A 24976-nucleotide genomic window follows, 5' to 3' on the forward strand; every position below is an offset into this window, starting at 1 on the left:
GTGTTGTTTGTTTTCGAGCTTGTCTGCTAAAGAGGCTTATGTAGCTAACAATAAACAATGACTAGCAAATTTCATGGCCAATCACAAAGTCAAACGGGAACGCTATATAATGCCCCGAGACCGTAAATGACGTCAAAAGGATGACGTGCAACTCGGAAGGCTATTAGCGAGGATTCAGGAGCCCACCAAATTTGTGTACGCAGGAAGTCGTCAACAAGCAACAGATTCGGTCGCCTGAGAGGAAACACATTCAACCAGCCATGATATTGTAGCGCTGGGGCTATGTTTGTTGCATTGTTTATACGACTGCTATTGGTTGCTGATGTGTTCCCATCATGCTTTGCTTGAGGAAGTCAGTTAGTGAGTATTGAGTGAAGACAGTTAGTTAATGTTAAGTGCTTGGTTGAGTTAGGTCTTGGTGTACTCTTGGAACGATACAATAAAGTCACTGAAAGAATAACACGTCAGAAGTGGGATATTATAAAAATAATACCCCTTATGAAGATGGCGATGTCAAGAAGCTATTTAGAGAAGAATCCTGATGAGTGACCAGCGCAGAGAGACTGCCACCGCTGACCTACGGCGCTGAGAGCTCGCCGCCGATCGCCGCCAAGGGGAAGGCGACGCTGGCCGTCGCTGTCGAGAGGGCGCCGCTGACCGGCGCTGAGAGCTCACCGCTGCTCACCGCCGCCGTCAACAGCTCGCCGCTGATCGCCGCTGGCGAGCAGGCATTGCTGGCCGCCGAGAGGGCGCCGCCGACCGCCTCGCCACGGGCCGCTGCTGCCAGCCTGCCCATCGCTAGCCCGGCACCATGGAACACCTGGAGCCGTACCTAGCGCAAGTTGGCTGGAACAACCTAGACACTGCTGCCCACGTTGCTCTAGCACATGAGGGGAAGGCGCTGCAGTTGTTGCTCGACCTTACACCCACCGAGCGACTAGACTATGCGATACTGGCGGCTGCATTGGAGCGTAGTTTGGCCAACAGGTTTCAAAGGACAACATGCGGGACCAGTTCACCCGCCGGCGCCGCGAAGAGGGTGAGACGCTGGGTACTTATGCCGCAGATGTGTGCTTCAATGCATGTCGTGGCTACCCCGCGTTTGAGGAAGCAGCCCGTGAGGAGCTAGCCCTGGGCGCCTTCATCCATGGCCTCACACCAGAGAGACTGAGAGAACACCTCCGCATCACGGCACCGACCAGCCTCAGTGCTGTGCTGGAGGAGGCATAGAGGGTGGAGGCTGTTATGACCCCATGCAAACGACCAGGTCCCCAGGTGTGCCAGGCCAACGTCAGAGATGAAGAAGGGGACGTCGAGGGAAGGGTCGTCTGCCAGGCTCGTCCGTCACCAACTCGACCAGGCAGACGTCGACCAATCCACGGGTCCCGGGAACGCCGTTTCAAAGACCCATGCTGGCGCTGTGGAGAAGTGGGGCACTAGGCCCCGAACTGCCTCGCCCCCGCCCCCGCCCCTGCACCAAAACACCACAGAGCCCCACAGTCGGGAAACTAATGCTGCCACCCATCCAACCGACCATAGACCCCATTGAGAACAATGACAAGATTGGTAGAGTGGGCCACGCAGACGGCCTCTACCTCCTCTGTTCCATCAAGGGACACCCCTGCTGGGCCCTCGTGGACACGGGTTCCACCATCTCCATTGTGCGCCCAGGGGTGCTTCCAGAGACAGGATGGATGCCCACCGACTGTAAGATCTGAACAGTGACCGGAGAACTAGCTGGAATGCTGGGGAAACTACCGCTGCCAGTGAAGGTGGGGAACACCGAAACCACCCGCAAGTTTTGGGTGGCCGAAATTCTAGACCCCTGCATCATCGGGCTGGATCTACTGCCTCGTTGGGGGGTTAGGGTGGATGTGTCGAGGAACACCATTCACTTCGGCACGGAGACGCTGACCCTCCAGCGCCGTGAAGGGGGGAAGATAGGGTGTACACGAGCCCAGCTGTGTTCACCAGGCGCCGCACCATGGCCGCCTCCACAGCCACCGCCGCCATCCCCTGAGACGACAACAGCGACCTCCGTGGAGGCTACGACTCCCCAGCCCCATCGTCAGATGTTGACAACGCGATCCAGTAACTGTACCAGCGGAGCAGTGAAGGACTCGATGCTCAGCATAGCCAACAGCAGCGAGACCTGCTACAGCAGTTTACAGACATTTTTGCTGCACGAAATCAGGACTGCACCCAAACTAACCTGGCGCAGCACTCAATGACACTGGCACGGCACTGCCCATTAGACTGCGAGCCCGCCGACTAGGGTTTGCCAAACAAGAAGCAGCAGAGCAGATGATCCGGGAGATGGCTGAGGCGGGGGTGATAGAGCCATCCAACAGCCCCTGGGCTGCCCCTGCCCTCCTGGTCAAAAAGAAGTACGGCACCTGGAGGTTCTGTGTGGAATATCGTCACTTGAACGATTTGACCAGAAAGGACTCTTACCCCTTTCCCCGCATAGATGACGCCATCGACAAAGTCGCAGGGTCTCAGTGGTTCAGCTCACTAGACCTGCGGAGCGGCTACTGGCAAGTGGAGCTGGCACCAGATGCAAGACCCAAGATGGTTTTCACCATCGGCCAAGGGCTCTGGCAGTTCAGGGTGATGCCCTTTGGTCTCTGCAATGCTCCCGCCACGTTCAAGAAACTTATGGAGAGGGTTCTGACTCACATTCAAAGAAAACAGTGCGTGGTCTACCTTGATGACCTTCTGGTCGATGCCAAGGACTTCGAGCTGGCTCTGGAGAACCTCCGCCAGGTCTTCCAAGCCATTCGGGGTGCAGGCCTGCGCCTACACCACAAAAAGCGCAACCTGCTGCAGCGCAAGACCAGGTTCCTGGGCCATGTGGTGGGGACAGAAGGCGTGGCTACGGAGCTTGCCAAGGTGGAGGCGGTAAGGAACTGGCCCATCCCCCGAAATGTCAGTGAGGTACGCAGCTTCCTTGCTCGCCTCATACTATCGACGGTTCGTCCGTGACTTTGCATCAATTGCCGACGCCCTACACCGTCTCACGGACAAGGGGAGGGAGTTCAGCTGGGAGGACGACTGTGCAGCCGCCTTCGCCCAGCTCCGTGGTGCTCTGACAACCGCACCCATCCTGGCCCTTCCTGACCCTGGCCGCAGCTCCATAGTGGACACGGATGCCAGTGACGTGGGAGTGGGGGCAGTCCTGTCGCAGGAGGGAGCAGGGGGCGAGAGGGTGGTGGCTTACTACAGTCATTCCTTGTCTCGCCCAAAGCACAACTACTGCTTCACCCGAAGTGAGCTCCTGGCGGTGGTTGAGGCGTTCAAACACTTTCGCCCCTACCTCTACGGCCAGCGGTTCCTTCTGCGGATGGACCACGCTTCCCTGACCTGGTTGCTCCTCTTCAAGGAGCCTGAGGGACAGGTGGCCCGAGGGATCGAGGCCCTACAGGACTACGATTTTGAAGTCCAACACTGAGCTGGGCGTGAGGGGAGTCTCCCAAACTGACCAGCCCTGTGAGGTGCTGGAACAACTTTCCGATGTTGTGTATCGGGTAAAGATGTGTGTCCGTGGGCGGGTGGTGGTGCTACACAGAGACCGCTTGGCACCCTACCGCCCCCTGGCGGCCGGATTTCCAGACGCACCCAGCTCACCCATCACGGCTCCACTCACACCGACGAGACCTCAGACTCAAACAGACAGTGGGGGGTTGGGGCATGCGACCCCACGGGCTGTGCTCGGTTGATGTTAAGTGCTCGGTTGAGTTAGGTCTCGGTGTACTCTTGAAACGATTCGATAAAGTCACTGAAAGAATATCACGCCTCTGCTTTTGACATTCGCCACAATATGAACTCTTTGTAGCTAAGCTCTACACTCCATCAAGTAACACACAGTAGGGGTTTAGATGGCATCTTATTTACTAGGGGTGAGAAAAATAATCGATTCTTCGATGGTTAGGGTTAGGGTTAGGTTTAGGGTTACCCTAACCCTAGTCTCGCAAAGCCAGACCAAACTACAGGAAGTAGAATGGTCTGGAACCAGTCCTCTTCAAAACTCGCCATACTGCCTAGTTTCCGAGTTTGAGGTGAAGCACAATACGGGAAAGCCAGCAACAGGAAGGGGAGGAGTAGCGGTGGATCCGACACTAGCGCTATAGACGCTGTCCATTTCCACTCAGCCAGACTACCCTAACCCAAAACATATGCTAATTAGCTAGACGATGGATATAAAAGTGAAAAATAGGGTTAGGGTTAGAGTTAGGTATATAAAGACGCTCAATACTTATAGGTGCGTGTCTTCTTCTTCTTCTTCTTTGACTTCGGTCAAACTAGTCGAACAACGAAGACTGTGACGCAACTGTGACGCAAAACATTTGAAGAAGCAGAAAAAAACCTGACTGCCACACAGTGCGTTGCCACACCACAGTGTGTTGCCAGACCACAGTGTTTGGCCATACAACAGTGCGTTGCCACACCACAGTGCGTTGCCACACCACAGTGCTCGGCTCCGGGGCGCCAGCTGGTTGCTACTCGACTGGCCAGGACCCAGGGCATGAAGGTAGGTAGTAATATGTAGGCCTACAATAGAGAGATAGTGCATTTAGGTAATGGATGAAAGACATCCATGCAACTGCTAACTTTTGCAAAATATTGACCTTTGTAGACTGGTTTGTGTTTTGAGAATTTAGGTAATCAACAAGGTTTATACCTTGAAGCAAAACAGACCAGCCGACGCTGGAGTCTCTTGCCAGTTGGGAATGGGTGGGACACAGCGGGAAGTACCATGGATCATTAACTCCTCTGTACTTCTCTCTTTCTGCTTTTTCCAGTTCCAGGGCTGTGAGCCACCCCACACTCCAAGACCAGTGTGGAAGCATGGCTGGTTGGCTCATCATCTCTGCCATCACCAATGAGCTGTCCAGAGTTTGGATGAATGGTCCTACTTTTATTTACCGCTGTCAACGGCGCTGAATTAATGACTTTTGTGGAGCTGCCTTCGGCATTGCTATATTATGATGAAAACATATTGCAGACAAGGTCAAGTAATTGAATAATTGTCTGATAAACATGTAGAAAATGTATTGTGCTCTGGACACAATTGGTAAGACGTTCAACCAATAAGAGTAATGAAATATGTGGCAGAGCAGTGGCAGCCCTTTTGGTTGTTTATGAGAATGATTCTACTGCACTCCCATTGGGCTCTCCTCTGTCAGTCATTGTATTAAACCCGCCTCTACGGCACTCCCATTGGGCTCTCCTCTGTCAGTCATTGTATTAAACCCGCCTCTACGGCACTCCCATTGGGCTCTCCTCTGTCAGTCATTGTATTAAACCCGCCTCTACGGCCTCCCATTGGGTGTTCCTCTGTACAGTCATCATATTAAACCCGCCTCTACGGCACTCCCATTGGGCACTCCTCTGTCAGTCATTGTATTAAACCCGCATTGTATTAAACAGGGATTCCCTTTTGCATGTGAATATACATAATAACAGCAGCCATTGACATCTTATCCCACGATGGAAGATATCTTCATTGGTAATGCATAGCTACCTGGTACGGTAGGCAAATCATTACCTGGGATCATATTTATTTCCAATTATTGTGTGCATCATTCAGCATCTCCATAACATATTATTATCCTGATTTATTTTATGCAGGTACAGCAATAAATGTTTATTAAAAAAGTTCCTCACCTCAAAATCTGCAATGTGTCTGATTGGTTCCATCTTGTGCCCCTTAAGGTGCATTCATGGTTTGCTAGGGGCAGCTCGCCAGTGATGACGGTCACGCTTACGCGGGTTCCCAACAGCGACACCGTACACTGCGTTGGGAATCTAAAAGTTCTTCACAGCAGGTTTTTTTTATCAGATAAAAAAAAGTCTTAACTAAACAGAACTTAGGATCAGTTTCAAGTTTGAACGCCTTAATTTCCTTTTAGCCTATCACCTACTATCCTTTTGCTTTTATTTAAGAGAAGCACATTGAATTGTCACTGTATGGAAGGCTACACACTGTATGGAAGGCTACACATCTAGAGATGGCTTACCAGTAGACAACATTTTAAATGGAGCAAAGTTGATGCCAATAGACAGTTACCACGTCAATCAATAGTAAAGTATTGGATATGATGGTTGATTATTTTATATTGAGTTAAACGTTCATGTTCCGCCATGTTCATGCACGTCACTAGTAAACCATACGTCACCAACTGGGCAACTTTGTTATCAAAATCTGACCCCAGTTGCCGAACGGATGTAGAATCAAGAGCGTCATGAGGTGTCGTTCACGAGAACTTTCCGACGTCGCGAAAATGTTTTCCCCATAATTTCCAGCGATTTGAACGCACCATTAGTCTATCATGTGTTAGAGCTCAACATGTGATCACCTGACTTCTAGATGGAAAGTCTATGCCTGAAACCACAGAAATTAAATATCTATTATTAACTAAGTCTTAATAAATGAACCATAACCAGAAAAATGACCGTAACCCTCGTTAGGGAATACAAAATATAAAAGAGACAGTGCTTTAAACAGACTAGGGCAAACAATATTCTTTATAAAATCCTTAAAATATACATCACTGTCAGTCAGTACCATACAACATTGCATGACGAACGAACAATGCAACATAGTAAGACCAAACTGCCTGAACGACAATATTATTTGGAATAGCAAGTGCTTAAAACAAAGAAGAACAAGCCTGCTGGGGCTCCAGAAAGAAAATGACAAAAAAAACAAAAACATTTAATAGCTGAAAAAGGGGGATCAGAGAGGATACTCATAAATGTACCCAATCTCAAACAAATGCAGGGGAACACAAAAGCTATTTTGTAAAGGGTACTTTGACAACAAAGGTAAATTATATACTGTATAGGTCTACTGAATATTTTAGAAAGTTGACATCACCGATCATCAACCCATTCAAAAGACATTTTAGCTCCATATTGCTAAGTGAAACATTAGCAGATTTCGCCTAATATATATTAATTATGAATTGAAATGGCAAATGATGTTTTTGGTTTTGTAATTTATCAGCAAATTACATTTTTAGATAGACTTTACGGGGAGGAAGTAAAATAATACATTTAAAATTTAGATGTAACCTTCAGACAATTTTCAATGAAAGAAATAACATCTTTAATGTATTAATTAGGGTAAGGGTTAGCACTGACTAAAAGGCACTTATAAACTGGACACCAAACTAAATTCAACTTCATAAAAACAAATCCATAGAGAGTGGAACATGTTGTCAAACACCATCCAAATAAACAGAATGCAGAGCCAATATAAATGATGTGGTACTATTGACTGGTGTTCACTATGCTCTACGGGGTAGGTCCGACAGTGAGCACTATATAGCACAATGACATAAGCCTGGGGGCACACACTGCTATGTCTACAGAAAAAAAGATGCCCGGGATAACATTTTCTGAATGAATGTCATTTTAAAACGTATTCCTGGCACAACATGTGAACTAACTAGTTGGATCCAGTGCACCAATTGCAGGCTTCTTTTGTAAATGTTTTTCAATGAAATAATTTTTTGTGAACACCTGAGATTCTGTTAAATACCAGTTGAGGGGGATCGACCAGCAGCTTAATTATAATGAACATGAAAGGTGCTTGCATTTAAGTTATACTTCAAGAAAAGTTTCGCTTCAAACATGTCAAAATAATAAAGTTTATATCAGAGGAAAACTTAATATTGCCTACTATTTTATTTGCACCACAACGCTCACTGGCTTGGCTGTGACAAGGCAGAGACTTGAGTTAATGCTATTCTATTACGAGCTAAATAGATAGTAAACTAAGATGTTCAGTAAAATTGCATGAAGAGAAACGTTTTTGATCTTGGGATGCACATGCAAATCCATGTGTGACAAAAGCCCTTTAAATACATATTCAGGCTTTAGATTGATGCGTGCTCCAGTCCCATCAGAACAGCCTGTCCCACACCCTTGGACTAGAATTGAGTTTAAATTGTTAAATGGCAGTATGGCAATAAATAATTTATGATAATTTTACAACATAAAAGACATAACTGGATCCCTGTGATTCCAAAAGTAAAAAATATTTACATGTTGACATATTGAATACTTACACATAAAACAAGCTACATTGCATTCATTTCAGGATGAGTATGAGTTTCATATTTCATTCACCATTTTACATGACCAAATAAAAAATAAAAAACTGGAAATGTTAGCTTTTGCTTAAAGCGGACTTAGGCAAGGAAAAAATAAAACGAGATATTTCATTCATCCATTCCTAGTCCTCGGAAGTCCCCGGGATTGTTAGAGGAGCTCTCCGTGGGGTTCTTTAAAGGTTCTTCCAAGTGGTTAGTATTCCTTTTAACAGCTGTTATTGTACTGTATACGGATACCTCTCCATATCGTTGTTTGGTAAAACATGAACGCATTAACATTGCCAAAATAAACAGTGCCAGTTGAGTACAACTCCTCCATTCTCATCCACCTAAAACAGGAAAGAGCTTTACAAATATTTATTATCTTAAGTCCTCAAGTACTTTTTTCCTTTCAAAGTCTTTAACCTCACCACATTCTTGTATGTTTATGCAGTGACCAGTCCTCTCTAAATGCTCCATCAGTGGGGTTTAGCCACTATCAGGCCAAGTAGATGTAACAGTTTCATTGTGCGTAGAGGTTTCTGACGTTTGGCCATGGTGTGGTGTAACACGCAGCTAGAACAGCTTTATAGATGAGCTTTACAGATGTTAAAGCTTGTGAATCATTGCATATAAATGCATAAGACACCACCAACCTAATGCATGAATAGCTTCCACATGGACGCAGAATGTAGAGACGTAAATTATACAGGTAAAATTAAATTACATTCAACCCATCTTATCATTCCATAACTGTGTTTTCAAACAGTTTGAACTTCAGTCTTAACTTCAATATCCGCACTGCACAAAATAAGCCTGCCAAAACTCCATGAGCCAAACATTGACCTAAAGAGCAGTTTGTAAAAACATGACAAATCCTTACTATGCAAAAACTAGCATAGGAGCCCTGTCTTCTTTCGGCCCAAAGAACAGCACCAGCCAACCCTCCACCTCTCTGTCGCCAGCCCCCAGCCCAACCCCCTTCACCACCATGTGATCTTGAACTCATAGATGGGCCTCTTGCAGTAGTAATGATTGATCAGATGCTTGTCACACACGCCTATGCACTGCTGCTCCGCGCTGATGCCCAGCTCAGCCAGGTCTCCCACAATGCAGTGCAGGAGGTCGTACACGTCCGCCACCGCCTCCCAGGGTCCGAAGGACACGTCCACGTCGCAGTGGTGCTCAAAGAGCTTGGCCTCGCTCTCCGTGCGCTCGAAGCGCAGCGAGTTGAAGAGCGGCCTCTCGTACGGCGTGATGGGCATCTCCTCCTTGTACACGCAGATCTTGAGCTTTGCGAAGCGCGCCTTCCTCTGCATGGCGCGCAGCTTAGCGATCTCCACGATGCTCTTCAAGTTGTCTGCCGGGCACAGGGACCACATCCTTCAGTATTCCTGATTACAATCCTAAAGGTTTTCTCTATCCGGGCACTCCTTGTTTTGTTATGAACTGAATCCCCCCCCCCCCCAGAGCACTGATTGGTCCTACCATTCATTGATATTTTTAGGAGGGGCTTACAATGGCCTCAAAGCCCGCCTGAAGCAATGTTTGAAACCTTACAGATACTTTTGCCAAGGACGCTGATGTCCGGACAGGATGTTTTAGCTCAATGGTTCTCATATCTGTACGCTGCTACTAAGATATTTTGTTAGCCAAGCATCCATTTCACCAGCACATAACATTTTGTGGAAGGGATATATTGAAATTATTACTTCTGCATGTTATTTGGTGTAAACATGAATGTGAAATGGTTGGTGTGAATACGTACAGTTTACTACCAAACATGGGCTTGAGTTTCACTTATGATCTTTGTCCTTCATTGTAAAGATTTACAGAAAAGTATTCACATTTCTTTTGATGAAAGGTGGTATTCAGATTAAACAAGGTTTTTATTACAGTCGCAATTTCTTCCAGTCGCGTGTTCTTCATAACCAATATTAGAACAACAAAAAAGATCCCCCCTTTTTATTATTGTATTTTCCAAGTACCCCCTGCTATAATAATAATTCATTACATTTATATAGCGCTTTTCAATGACCCAAAGACGCTTACAGTGAAGGGGGGGACCTAACTCACCACCACCAGTGTGTAGCACCCACTTGGGTGATGCACGGCAGCCAATCTGCGGCAGAACGCTCACCACACACCAGCTTGAGGTGGAGAGTGAGGGAATTAATGAGTCAGCCAATTGTACAGGAGGATTATTAGGGGGGGCCAGATTGAATGAGCCGGGTTGGGCCAGGAAACCGGGGAAACCCATACTCTTTGCGATAAGTGTCCTGGGATCTTTTATGACTACATTGAGTCAGGACCTCGTTTTACGTCTCCTCCGAAGGACAGCACCTTCCACAGCACAGTGTCCCCGTCACTGCACTGGGGCATCGGGATTGATGAGGGAAGGGGCCAGAGGAAGAGTGCCACCTATTGGCCACCACCCGACACCACTTACAGCACCTGGTATTCCCAGGCGGTCTCCCATCCAGGTACGAACCAGGCCCGACCCTGCTTAGCTTCCTAGATCAGACGAGATCGGGCGTGTTCAGGGTGGTATGGCCGTTATGGCCTCTATCCTTCAAAGTCCCCTTAGCGGTCCCACCCCCCATTTGAGAAACACTTGTCTTCCGACTGGACTAGGCTGGTCGAGTTTGTGTAAACTTATCAGCCAATCACTCGCTTACAGATCCCGGCCTCCAACAAAATGATTGGTCTAAACAAATATGAAGGAAAAAGTTCAAAATGCAGTGTTCCCCCAGAGTTGAGCTATCAGCCTCTAGATGAAACAACTAAAGTCTTGGTTTGTGAGATCTATAATACACCTTTCTCCTTGGTAAGTGTGGTCACCTTTGTAGTAGGGCAGCAGATCAAGAAAGGATTGACGCACTTTCTCTCCGGTCAAGGGCTGGATGTCCTCCAGGTTGTCCAGCAGGGGCCCGATGGCATAGTACTGCGCCTCCCGATACACCGCCCGCACACGGTCCCGGTGGGGCAACTCGCCCTCCCGCAGGAAGTTCAGGATGTCCCTGGACATGGGGAACAGGAGGTCATCAACCAAAGGCAACCCCACCACCATGTGGATCTCCACCGACATGCTGCATGGAGCAACAGGAGCAGGACCTGCCACTGATCAGTGCACCAATCAGCAGGAGCCATTCTAAAGGGGTAGGAAGGAACCACTGGGGACGGCGCAGAGGTCTACACTTAGTGTTTGGTCACAAGTGGTTCTCACAGTCCTTTTTGAATGATTCTTTGTAAGAAGTGTGGCAGACCGCAGGGAGGAGTGAGGAGAGTGGTATGTCTGGCAACCTTCCGGCTCCACCCCCAAGCCTCACGTGGACTTCCTCATCCTTAACGAGGCAGGCTTGAAGGCCATTAGGCTAGAGTGCTTGCTGCTAAAGAGGGGCGCAGGCTACCACAAGCCGGAGTTAGGGCTAGGGCTAGCAAGCGGGCAGGGTCTGTGTGATCGCCTGGAAGCTCGGAACAGCTAAGAGAGTGAGAGACCTGGACACGTACTACGGACTTCGGATTACCCCTTTCTCCGATTTAAATAAACCATCCCTTGGAACTGCTCTCTGTGAGTTGAGTCATTATATCTATTTAACTTGGTGGCGTGGAAAAAAGACCACACCCACTGGCCCACAGAAGGTACATCATGACTTTTAAAATAAACAATATAGCACAGATATACATCAATAGATAGGTAGTTACTGCAGACAGATAGATATGGATAGATACGACAGACAGACAGACAGACAGACAGACAGACAGACAGACAGACAGACAGACAGACAGACAGACAGACAGACAGACAGACAGACAGACAGACAGACAGACAGACAGACAGACAGACAGACAGACAGACAGACAGACAGACAGACAGACAGACAGACAGACAGACAGACAGACAGACAGACAGACAGACAGACAGACAGACAGACAGACAGACAGACAGACAGACAGACAGACAGACAGACAGACAGACAGACAGACAGACAGACAGACAGACAGACAGACAGACAGACAGACAGACAGACAGACAGACAGACAGACAGACAGACAGACAGACAGACAGACAGACAGACAGACAGACAGACAGACAGACAGACAGACAGACAGACAGACAGACAGACAGACAGACAGACAGACAGACAGACAGACAGACAGACAGACAGACAGACAGACAGACAGACAGACAGACAGACAGACAGACAGACAGACAGACAGACAGACAGACAGACAGACAGACAGACAGACAGACAGACAGACAGACAGACAGACAGACAGACAGACAGACAGACAGACAGACAGACAGACAGACAGACAGACAGACAGACAGACAGACAGACAGACAGACAGACAGACAGACAGACAGACAGACAGACAGACAGACAGACAGACAGACAGACAGACAGACAGACAGACAGACAGACAGACAGACAGACAGACAGACAGACAGACAGACAGACAGACAGACAGACAGACAGACAGACAGACAGACAGACAGACAGACAGACAGACAGACAGACAGACAGACAGACAGACAGACAGACAGACAGACAGACAGACAGACAGACAGACAGACAGACAGACAGACAGACAGACAGACAGACAGACAGACAGACAGACAGACAGACAGACAGACAGACAGACAGACAGACAGACAGACAGACAGACAGACAGACAGACAGACAGACAGACAGACAGACAGACAGACAGACAGACAGACAGACAGACAGACAGACAGACAGACAGACAGACAGACAGACAGACAGACAGACAGACAGACAGACAGACAGACAGACAGACAGACAGACAGACAGACAGACAGACAGACAGACAGACAGACAGACAGACAGACAGACAGACAGACAGACAGACAGACAGACAGACAGACAGACAGACAGACAGACAGACAGACAGACAGACAGACAGACAGACAGACAGACAGACAGACAGACAGACAGACAGACAGACAGACAGACAGACAGACAGACAGACAGACAGACAGACAGACAGACAGACAGACAGACAGACAGACAGACAGACAGACAGACAGACAGACAGACAGACAGACAGACAGACAGACAGACAGACAGACAGACAGACAGACAGACAGACAGACAGACAGACAGACAGACAGACAGACAGACAGACAGACAGACAGACAGACAGACAGACAGACAGACAGACAGACAGACAGACAGACAGACAGACAGACAGACAGACAGACAGACAGACAGACAGACAGACAGACAGACAGACAGACAGACAGACAGACAGACAGACAGACAGACAGACAGACAGACAGACAGACAGACAGACAGACAGACAGACAGACAGACAGACAGACAGACAGACAGACAGACAGACAGACAGACAGACAGACAGACAGACAGACAGACAGACAGACAGACAGACAGACAGACAGACAGACAGACAGACAGACAGACAGACAGACAGACAGACAGACAGACAGACAGACAGACAGACAGACAGACAGACAGACAGACAGACAGACAGACAGACAGACAGACAGACAGACAGACAGACAGACAGACAGACAGACAGACAGACAGACAGACAGACAGACAGACAGACAGACAGACAGACAGACAGACAGACAGACAGACAGACAGACAGACAGACAGACCCCAGCAGTGCTCACCCAAAGTAGGCCCCGTCTCGGTCGATGAAGAACCGTCCCTCTGCGTCACGGGGGATGTAATGGCGTCCGCTGAACATGGCGGCCAGCATGGTGTCCTCGTAGCGTCTCAGAGTGGACAGACGGGTGGTGAAGTACGTCCCCCCCACGTTGAGAGGGATGACCTCGGGAAACTGAAGAGAATTAGAAGAATGTGTGAGTGTCAGAGTGTTGCACAGAAGCAGGTTTTGTTTGTAACACATATTGGGGTGCAGGAGTAAAAAGGATATACAATGAATAAATATAGGTCCGCTATTCATTACTGAATCATAACAGTATGTCTAACCAACACCTTGCTTTATCCAGATACCAGCCAGCCACAATAACAATTTACAAATGTTAAGAGGAAAGTAAGTGGGAGAAATGTGTTAATTTATCAGAATACACTTGACACCTGCAACTCTTATTTAAAATGGTTTAGTCGGCCTGACAGTGATCAGACGTGACGCACAGAAGGGATTCCCCCGATTAAGGGAGCCATTCCCAGCTAGGACTTGAGAGGAAAGCCAAAGCCATGTGATGTCACTCACAGCCTATTAACACCTCGCCAAACCCTCCTATGACCTGAAAGACCCAGAGCAGCATTACCACCCACTGGAGAGGACGCCTACTAGGCTGGTTGGGGATAGCCCTGACAGGCCTCTGAGGGAGTCACCTGGGGTTTAAATGATGACACTTTAAGTGTCTGTTGACGCACAATGACATCATAATTTAGGTTATCTTTCTCTATATACACTATATCATCCATACACCCATGACTCCTGGTATGTGTGCCACTACCCAGGGATCTACCCTACCTCCTGCGGCGAGTTTAAGGTTGAGCGTTGCAGCACCTTGCCCAGGATACGGTTGGGGGTGGACGGCTTCCTAAAGTCATCCTGCGCACTGTCCGAACTCGACATGGCATCGCCCGGGTTCTCAGTGTCCCCAGAGAACACGACCATCACTCTGGGCAGAGGCAGAGCCCGTCGCTCCCGGACGAACCTCCTCACCCGGGAGGCTGAGGGCAGCGAGCTGGAGATGGAGAACGAGGGACCCTGGCGCTCACTGGGAGGCGGTTCTTCTGATCCATTCGGCTGCATGCAAGCACCGGTCGGCCAGAGGCCACCGGCCAGAGGCAAGGGGAAGTTCAGTCTCTGGAAATAATAATGCACACAAGTGACACACAAGTGATACAACAACCTTCAACGCAGGCGGGGTGGGACCTGTCAGCACACAGCGGAGGTACTGGTTCCATGGCTTTGGTTCTACAACCCGCACTGTGACACGTCCGGATTATTCGATTTGTTGTGTAATATTATATTGAGGCTACGCACTAAATAGATGCACAAAAGATAAGCGAAAGATAAACGAAAACGTCATCCACTGCCAGTTGTGTTTACCCTGCTGTAGCTTATATACAGACAGCTGGAGCCTGCGCAGTAGGCCATGGGCTGCGTTCGAGTACCCTCGTAATGTAGACTGGTTAGCCCCGCCCATTCTGCCGGCGATTTGAGCTCGCCCTACAGAAGTGTCTGGAGCATGGTTGGACCTATTAAAGAGGTCTGGAGAAGAGCAATACATTTCTTTCTGCTTCCTATACGTTTTTGAGGGAGCCATTCACCAAGCTAGCTTTTCCCCCTGGCGCGCTATTGGCTGGTTTAACACAAAGACGACAGGGAAGGGACGGCAAGCAGCCAATTGCGTACAGAGTCATTTGAACTAGGCCCATTGAATACGCCTCTTGTGCTGAAGAAAATGACAGCAGCTTCCCCAGACCAACGTGCAATCTACGATGGAGCTTGGTCTGGCCGTAGCCAGACCAAGCTATGGTTATACAATATATGAAGTCATTCGTATACACTTATTATAAAAAAAACAATCAATAAAATAAATATGGCCTACATTTAATAAATGGCCTGATAAAAGCATAATTAATAAAAATAAGTATTCATGTATTATGCGTAGGACATATATATACATAGATACATATATATATATATACATATATACATATATATATGTGTGTGTGTGTGTGTTAGTAAAATATAGATGTGCAATATGCATAATGTACAATGGCATACTGTATTCAATATAGATATATGGCTTTAATGTACCCACAATATATTAGTGGTATTCAGATATCTGCATCATCAATTTGTGCTGAGGTGAATATGATCTGTTTGGTTTAATTATCGTTGAGAAGTCTATATAACTTGTTATTTGGTCTATTTCATATACGTTTTGATAACTCTTCAGACTGCAGCCCTACTTGTTGGTCATGTACTGAAACTCCCTCGCTGTTGGGCTGATTGGTCCCATCTTTTTATATTTTGGGACATGCTTTCAAAAGCTCGAGGCCAAAATGATGTGCAGAGAGCAAGAGAATCTGAACTGGCGGGATCAGGTGGGTCTTAAACTTTTAAACAGCAGGGCCACTGGTTCGATTTGATGAGGATGCAGGCAAACACAGAGAGCTCCTTGCTGATAGCCTGCTTCACACTGTACCAGAGGGCGGCCCACATCATGAGATCAATGGGAACCGCAGGAATTTCAAATGCGTAGACTTTCTGTCTCAACAAACAGTGCATACTGCAGCTTTAAGGGTCTCAATAGTATTGATGTTGTAGATTAAGATGAGTAGTTTGTCGATGTAGTTTAACAAATCAGCGACCCAAAGTGATAAAAAAGGGAAGAGGTCAGATTGCAATAGTGTAAACAGTTATGTGATGATAATAAGTTGGTCCACATTGTAAACGGTTGTGATGTTTATATGGAAGTATGTATTACATTATTATTTTGTATTTACCATTAGGACCACTTTCACTATTCCCTCTACAACTGTGACTTTCAGTCTTTTATACGAGATGTCAACCAGGCATGTGTGTGGAAAAAAAGACGACGCACACTATTTGTGTTTATATAAAAGATATTTACTTCAATAATCACACCTAGTGTGCTAGTGAATAATAACAATAGTAATAACAATAACACATAGTGAATTTCATACAGTGATATTGCTTTTCAAATATTGTATAGGAGCTGTCATACAGTGCTGGGAAAAAAAGTGTTAACGTGACAAAAAAAGGACTAGAGTATCAATACATTGTAGAAAGAGACATTTGGAAAAGTTACATAACCATTAAAAGTGATAGGACTATCGGTTACATTTGCTTCAGTTAATGACAACAGATTGGGGTCTAGCCATCTCTGAATATAAAAAATAGACCAGCTAGTAACATCTTTGAACATCACTCAGAGACAGAGAAAGAGCGAGAGAGAGTTTGGCAGTCTGTCCCCCAATACAATGGTTTATGCCCACCTGAGCTTTAAAAGACGAACATGAGACCAGCTGAGACTGAGTGAGTTGAGCCAGTCTGTTGAGAAAATAAAAATAAATAACAGCACAAAAGATAATGAAGTCCTTAAAAATGCAAGGGAACAGGACAAGGAAAGACACACAGATAATGCCAAAACAAATGCCTCAAACCTAATCTTTCTTAAATAAGTGTGTGAAAGGGTGATTTAATCCTCTGATATTAGTAATGGTTTGCATTAGATAAGACACTTTTTGGTTGAAGCAGGCTTTCATTTGTAACGCGTTAGTCAGAAACATAAGGACACGTAATCAGAAAGAATCAGGAAACAATATGGATGAGAAAATTATGAAAAACTGATGACTATACAATTATGGTTTTCCAAAATAGTGGCAAAGGCCCAAGATTAGGAGACCATCAATAAAGTTGCTAATCAATAGAGAATGGAACATAATGCTAACATCTTACAATATATTTGGTACAAAACGTTTAGCCAGCTAATTTATAAAATAAGAATGAGAATCAACATTAGGTCAAACCAAAAGTAGTCAAAGATTTCCGTTAAAATACCTAAATTGTATCTGGTAACAGACTTTGAAAAATAACCATCATTAAAAGTGATGAATGAGTTCAGACATTAGCAATCATGAGGTTGGAATCGGCTTGGACGGCACACAGATGTGACTGACTATCCGTTATGAATTAATCGTTGATAGATGCCTGAGAACAAAAATAACGAATAAAATACAACCCTATACAATACAAAATAGTCCAATATTAGAATCCCGTGGCACTTTCCACTGTGCTCAAAAAATAAGAAAGAAATATATAGAATCTTTGTTATCAGTTGAAATATACACCTTAAAGGATGCTTATAATCCTGGTTAAGTAGTAGTAGTATTGGTGAGGTGCAGGTGTAGCTAGCTTCTCCATACAATTTCTGTTATTTTCAAAATAAAATAAAACACAAACATTGACCTGGTTCCACAAGGAAAGGGTTGAAACGATTTTGAAACTAGAATTCTAAGAATAAATTCGGAAATCTAAAATTAACGTCAGCATCGAAACATTCCGTTGAAATTAAATCAATAATCAGGGAATCTAAATGTTGAATGTCTTCAGAATGCTGGTTGCAGAAGGATGGTTGAGCTGTTTGAACTAATCAACACCAGCCCAGTCACTGCAGCCTTTACTTTATAATGTTATGAAATAAATAGAAGAATATTACCATAAACCCAAAGCGCATTCATGACATGGATTGGTTCTGCCTCAATCTGTTTTGTCTCTGGAGAATAAAAATTTAGATAATAATAATTTGGTGAAAAAGGTCAAACAAAATCGCACTGTGCAGGTGAAGTTTTTTATGTGGTAATATTATTGTGTCCTTTAAAATTAATTAAAGATGGAAGTGAAATTGATGAGTGGAGTAAATACAGACACATCTATTATTAACCTATACGTTACGAATACCATCCTGAAAGCCATCTTGCCAACTCTGACTGACGATAATATTCGACAACTGTATTATTACAAGGTAAAATATTAAAAGGCAAATGAGGTTTGGGGAATTTATCATTTTTAGCTAAGTATGTTTGGACACGTGGAATAATAAAACAGTACAATATTTGAATATAATTATCATAAAACAATCTAATGTTTAAGTACTTCCATGAGGATATTTCACCTGCACACTTTTATGACAGTGTATAATCACAATAGCAATCTGATTTAGCTCTATAGAAAAATATTTGCAAAAGGCAAATTCCTGAAATGTGTCTAGAGAATCGCAGATTCTGCAATGACACTTTGACTTGTTTTTCTTTAACAACACCATTGCAAATAAAGGAAACAAACTGGCCAAGACCATGCAATCAGTGTTGTTTTGCCACAAAAACTCTCTGCAATGCAGGAATTTTTCTGAATCAAACTCTCAAAATGTTCTGCTTGGCCAACAATTTTTTGAATAAAACTTTCTTTATCTTAACGTGAGTTCCTTTGTCAAGGTTTGTTAGGCTGACAACATACAGCCCTCGCAACTAAGATATTAAACCATGTGAGTATGATGAAAACATACAACACTAGAATTCAACCTGTTTTTGGTCCTCTCTGACTTCTTGGATGTCACTCAGATCAGGTCCCCTACTGCTCGTAACCCCACCACGAGGTGCCACTCTGTAGAGGACTTTCCAATAAGCTACTTTGGTATCTATGAGTGGGAGCTTCTTTCAGCTTTGGAGTGTGCTGCTCTTAACAAAACATGACAGCTGCCAAAAACTTGATAATGGCAACCAAACGCAGGTGCTCAGAATGGTGTTCAACACGTGTATATCCTTGTACTTAAAGACATGCGGTACAAGTAAAGGGAGAATGACTCGGATACGATGCAACAAGATGCATTGTCATCGCTGCCAGGATGAACATGGAAATGCTACATTTTATGTTTGTATGCTTTGCATGAATGTTTATCATGTATTCATAGCCTTATAGAATATTCACCAAAATGTAAGAACTGGTGTCTTCAAATGAACTGAACTTTATGAGTATTCATTATTAATCAAGTCAAAACTCAAGCCGGGCTCACAAAGGCACTATTTGTCAATTTTCCCACTAAGTTGTGTGCTCTGCGTCATTTTAGAGTGTTAAATCAACGAGTGAGACCGTTGCTGCTGAGTGTGTGTGACCTTGTGCTTCCATCAATTGATTAGAGTCCAATCATTGAGCTGAACAGGGCTGCTCTCAGCGGGCCCTGTGCGCAGCGTGGCACTTGAGGAGGCCCGGTTCTCAACCGGGACATAAGAGTAACGTTCAGGGGGCGTTGGGGCGATGCTTTAGCGGGATTCAGGGTCACCTGGGGAGCTGTACGGAGGCCAATGCAATGCTGAAGCAAAGTAAGCTGATGTTTTGGAGGTAAGTGTCCTGATTGAGGTGAACTTTGGGGAGGGGGAGACGTCATCTTGATAAACCTTCAACAGAATCCGTGCTACAGCCCTTCTGCGGAGTAAAAGATGGAACACGGCGACATCCGTCGTGAGGGGTGTAAGGTAAGGTGATCCCACGGAGCGAGATGAGGTGAAATGATGGGTTACCCCTTACTGACCTGGACCCTTCTTAAAGAGAGGGCCCGACATGTTGGGTCAATGCGTTGAGTCTGGGGTGGAGAAACACTGCGTCACACAAGAAATAATAAGAATAGCATGCAGAGACCAGGAACTAAACTCACACTATGCAGAGTTGTAAACACTACTCTAAATTACACTTTAAAACCAACATGAAAAACGTATACATATATATACCTCTATATATATATATATATATATATGCATACACATATATATATATATATATATTTATACTGTATATTTAGGATTTAACGACATCTACATCTTGTGTGTATGTAAGTATGACCCAATACTGCCGGCAGTCTGTTAGTAAAACAACAATTATGTAACAAACGATGTAACAAAACCTCTACTGTCCCTTCATACGTGAGAATAACAATAACAACATAATGAAAATAGGAATAATGAAAATAATGAGAAAACACAAAAAATATATACTTGATATTAGAATGTAAAAAAAAAAGCACCTATAAATAATTTGAATGGACAAAAGATAAGAAAAAACATACACATTTTTTAAATAAATGGTTTAAGGACCTAATGAGCGGTGAATCTGTTATACCAGTAGAACGAACAACTCCTTGGTACAAGTCTGTTTCTGAGCCATACGCGTGTTTGTCTGGTGTGTATGTGTATGTGTGTGTGTGTGTGTGTGTGTGTGTGTGTGTGTGTGTGTGTGTGTGTGTGTGTGTGTGTGTGTGTGTGTGTGTGTGCGCGTGTGTGTGTGTGTGTCTGTGTGTGTGCGTGGGCAGTAACCGGTTCAAGTGAGGATACCCCAGTCTAGTCGAGTTATTATGAAAAGACTGCTTGGTCACAGGATGCATATTAATAAGTCTCACTCACCCACTAACACAAACACACATACACAAGCACAGGAAAAAGTGCATGTAAGAACTGTCCAACACAGACATTCCCATAACATCAAAAGGGGAAAGAGAGGTGAAGGGGCAGTGGACAGGCACTCTGAACCAGGTATGACATACAAATAGTGACTTGCATCAGTACGGGGCAGCTGTGTATGTGTATATGTGTATGTGTGTGTGTGTGTGTGTGTGTGTGTGTGTGTGTGTGTGTGTGTGTGTGTGTGTGTGTGTGTGTGTGTGTGTGTGTGTGTGTGTGTGTGTGTGTGTGTGTGTGTGTGTGTGTGTGTGTGTGTGTGTGTGCTGTTGGCGCTGTTTGTGCAGGTGTGTGAGATACTAGGTCTCACAGACACACAGCCAAGTAACAGCTGAAGTTGAGAAACGGAAAACAAAACAGGAAGTGAAGAAGGCCATGCATCTCTGGGTCTCTCATCCAATGAAATGCCCTCTTGCCTTTGGGGTCAACCAATGAGCTGCATGTGGCTATTGGACCCACGGCCCGCCAAGATTACGAGGTCTTGAAAGTGTGTTTGTGTGTGTGTGTGTGTGCGCACGTGTTTGCGTGTGTCCATTTTGTTTTAGTTAAATATGTTAAAAGTTCTTAATTGACAAACAATCAAAACATATAGAAAGGGTATTGGCTTTCTTGTCTCAATTCTCTTTTCCTTTTTCCTCTGGTTTTCCTACTCCAACCTGATTTTGGTCTTAAAACAAAGCGTATTAAATAAACTGCCGTCCTCCAATAGTCCTGCCCCTGGCAGCGTTGTTAAAGCTAGCAACAAGCTGTGCGTTACATAACAAAACAATCTATGTTGGGAACAAAGGAAACCTAAACGTATGTTATTACAAGATCGTAGCCTAATTCCTGACTTAACTATTGCATTTCATGTTTAGCTTGAAACAAAGTGTGATTCTCATGTATATATAGCAATTTCTTTAAAACAAATGATTAGTATTTTCACTTTTTCATTTTTTATCAAAAATGTATGAGTCAAAAACTAATATTGTTTAGAGTCAACTGACTGTGCAATCTCTTCGTGGCAACCAAATGGCTGTTGAGAGTCATGATTGGGGGGGGGAGTCGGTACATGGGTTACTATAAATACAGCTTGCATGGAGTCCACAGCTTCAAGAGTGGTCCCAGGCCATTAGATGGCTGTGACGGGCCCAGAGAGGTGAGTTACTCGGAGACGTCCCAGACACCGTACACTGGGGGGGAACGGGTGTACCTCGGCCCTCTTGGGTGATCTGATCTATTGTTCCCTTTGAGGTGGATCTGCTGTGGAGTGAAACAGTCTTGATGAGCGACACCGGGGCTTGTCTCTAACTCAAACCTCTCGCCGGCGTTTAAGGGCCGCTTTTGCTGGAAGTGCTTTTTTTTTTTTCAAATTCTTTTTTGTGTGTGTGTGTGTGTGTGTGGGGGGGGGGGGAAACCAGTCACTTTAAGAGATGCTGCGATGCAGCCCCCCCCCCCCCCCCCCCCCCCCCCCCCACCACCACCACCTACTCCGCCAAGCAACGTAACCACATCTTCAACGATACAAAAGAAGTACCAACAAAGAAGAAACTGGCCGCCAGTGTGCCAGGGTCCAACGTCGTGTGTCAGGGCACTATAAAAAATATCATCTCCTGTGTTGCGTCGTGGCCTTATTGCTAAACGAGGTCCCTGAGTGCTTCAGAACTCCCAGTCGTGCAGGTCGTCCTTGCCGGCCGCCTTCTCCAGCCGGTGGATGATGCTGTTCAGGTTGGCCGCCTTCCTCTTGCGCAGGGAGCTATCTCGGGGGTTCCCCCCGCGTGGGGCCGGGACGCGCGGCGGGGCCTGGCTCCTGTCCAGAGCCCCGCATCCCCCCTCCATGCTGAGGTCCAGGCCCCCCTCCATGCTGAGGTCCAGGCCCCCCTCCATGCTGAGGTCCAGGCCCCCCTCCATGCTGAGGTCCAGGCCCCCCTCCTGGGCGGGGTCCAGGCCCCCCTCCTGGGCGGGGTCCAGGCGGCTGCTGTCCGCCGTGCCCTCTGACTCGGTGCCGTCGCAGTAGTCGCTCTCCCCGCCGGTGGCCCTGCGGCTCTCGCCGGCCGCCGCCGCCGCCTGGATCTCCTCGATGAACAGCTCCCGGCGGATCCGAGACCTGGGGTTCGCCAGGGGGGGGGGGGGACGAGGACGAGGGGGGGGTGAGAGAGTCATGTTAAGGACGCCAGAATGGTCTGGCTAAGAAAGATGGTGTGGACATGTACCTCTGATAGAAACGCAAGAATATTAAACACATTTGTCTGAATTGTTAACCAAAAGGTTGTGGTCACAGTTCACACATTGGTTGTGAATTGCAATAGCTGTTTCTCACTCCTCTTTAAGATCTATCTCCTATGATTCTTTATGATTATGATTCTGCATAATATATATAATTTTAATATAAAAATGTCTTTAAAGGCACCCAGTGCAACTTTATGTAAACATTCAATGAAAAATAAACATTCAATTTCTAGTCTTTTTTACACGTAGTAAGTTTCAATAACTCCATACCATTACATATCGACATTCAAGGAGCCAAGATGAGACGTCGTTGTGTGGTGAGAACTGATAGAAAATCGTAAACAACAACAATCGCCGGTGGGGAGAAGCCATTTTTCCATTGACTGGAAGCCTGCTTTATTTATTGTAGGTTACAAAAAATAAAGAAAATGGCGGCATTGTTGTTGTTATCGATTTTGTATCAGTTCTCACCACACAACGACGTCTCATCTTTGCTGCTTAAATGTCGGTATGTAATGGTATGGAGTTATTGAAACTTACTACGCGTAAAAAAGACTAGAAATTGAATGTTTATTTTTAAGCCTCGAAAGTTGCACTGGGTGCCTTTAACAATAAAATAAATAAAAAATGATTGTCTTTTTTTGATCACGAGGAAACCTTTCCACATCTACGCGGGACATTCTGTTTAAAAATACAGGAAATATTTTTGGCATCCAATTAGACATAGCACAGCCCTTAACCCCCGTGAGTCTCCACGGGGGTCACAGGCCACAGTGAGGACACCCCCGAACCCCGGCCCCACACAGAGCCAGGGGGAACGCCCTCTCATCACCCAGGAACAAGCAGAGGCGCCCCAGGCCCCGCCGCGCAGAGAGAGGGCCTTCTACCTGTAGTTGTGGAACCAGTTGATGACGGTGCTGGTCTTGAGGTGCAGCTGCGAGGCCAGCTCCTCGATGGTCTTGGGGGACGGGTAGGGCTTCTCCTGGTAGGCCCTCTTCAGGGCCTCCTTCTCCTCGGGGGCCAGCACCACACGGGGCTTCTTGAGGTGTCCCCCCGGAGGCTGCTGCTGCTGCTGCTGGTGGGGGTGGGGCTGGGGGCTGTAGTCCCCCAGGGAAAAGCCCAGCTCCCCGGCGCTGCCGTGGCCCTCGGTCGCCAGGCTGTGCCGTCGCTTCAGGTAGGCTGAGGGGAGGAGCACAGGGGACCGTTACGGTCGGCGTTCACCGGTGAATGGTGATTGGGTCAGACTACTGGCGGTGGATCCACCTCCCTCCGCGGGGTGGCGTGGTTGCACTAGCTGACAGCATGCAGCCCCTGAGAGCACAGCAACCCTCTGCCTCTGTCTACCTTCAGATACAATGGACCAGAAGTGACCTGATGGACATATGTTCAATCATTTAAATAATGGTGTAAAAAGGGTCACTAATATCTAACATTTATTCAGGTTCAAGATTTAGTTTTAAAAAATGTGCTGTTAAGAAGAACGCCATTCATATCTGTGCTATGAATGTAAGCATCCATGCCTGCTGGTTAACAAACAACGTATTTTTTTGTTGCTATAACAGGTGTTAACTTCACCGTACTTAGAACCTATGTGGAACAGTAAAGTGAGACACTGAGTTATCGCCGTAACACCGTCATATGTCGTGGTGTGCGGCGATG

At 46.1% G+C, this 24976-nt stretch overlaps 2 protein-coding genes and 1 pseudogene across 3 annotated transcripts in view; all 3 read right to left on the reverse strand.

Moving 5' to 3' along the window:
• Positions 1–6510: 6510 nt before the first annotated feature.
• kctd7 (potassium channel tetramerization domain containing 7) lies at positions 6511–15549 on the reverse strand. The gene is made up of 4 exons (XM_060056396.1): positions 14595–15549; positions 13762–13931; positions 10941–11119; positions 6511–9459 (listed from the first exon to the last, which is right to left on the reverse strand). Exons 1-4 carry the CDS (start codon positions 14877–14879, stop codon positions 9083–9085), a joined length of 1011 nt encoding a protein of 336 aa, XP_059912379.1. The 5' UTR covers positions 14880–15549; the 3' UTR covers positions 6511–9082.
• LOC132462175 (5S ribosomal RNA) lies at positions 10542–10660 on the reverse strand (annotated as a pseudogene).
• A 1138-nt stretch (positions 15550–16687) lies between the features above and the next one.
• Positions 16688–24976, reverse strand: part of cux1a (cut-like homeobox 1a) — a 98533-nt gene continuing 90244 nt past the window's right edge. For both annotated transcript variants that reach the window (XM_060056397.1, XM_060056398.1), the window contains 2 exons: positions 24205–24496; positions 16688–23195 (listed from right to left, as the gene is read on the reverse strand). In XM_060056397.1, the coding sequence (XP_059912380.1) occupies positions 22748–23195; positions 24205–24496 (740 nt within the window). In that variant the 3' untranslated portion in view covers positions 16688–22747. The remainder of the gene's footprint in view (positions 23196–24204; positions 24497–24976) is intronic.

Source organism: Gadus macrocephalus, chromosome 7, assembly GCF_031168955.1.
Source record: "Gadus macrocephalus chromosome 7, ASM3116895v1".
In the NCBI taxonomy this organism is placed as follows: domain Eukaryota; kingdom Metazoa; phylum Chordata; class Actinopteri; order Gadiformes; family Gadidae; genus Gadus; species Gadus macrocephalus.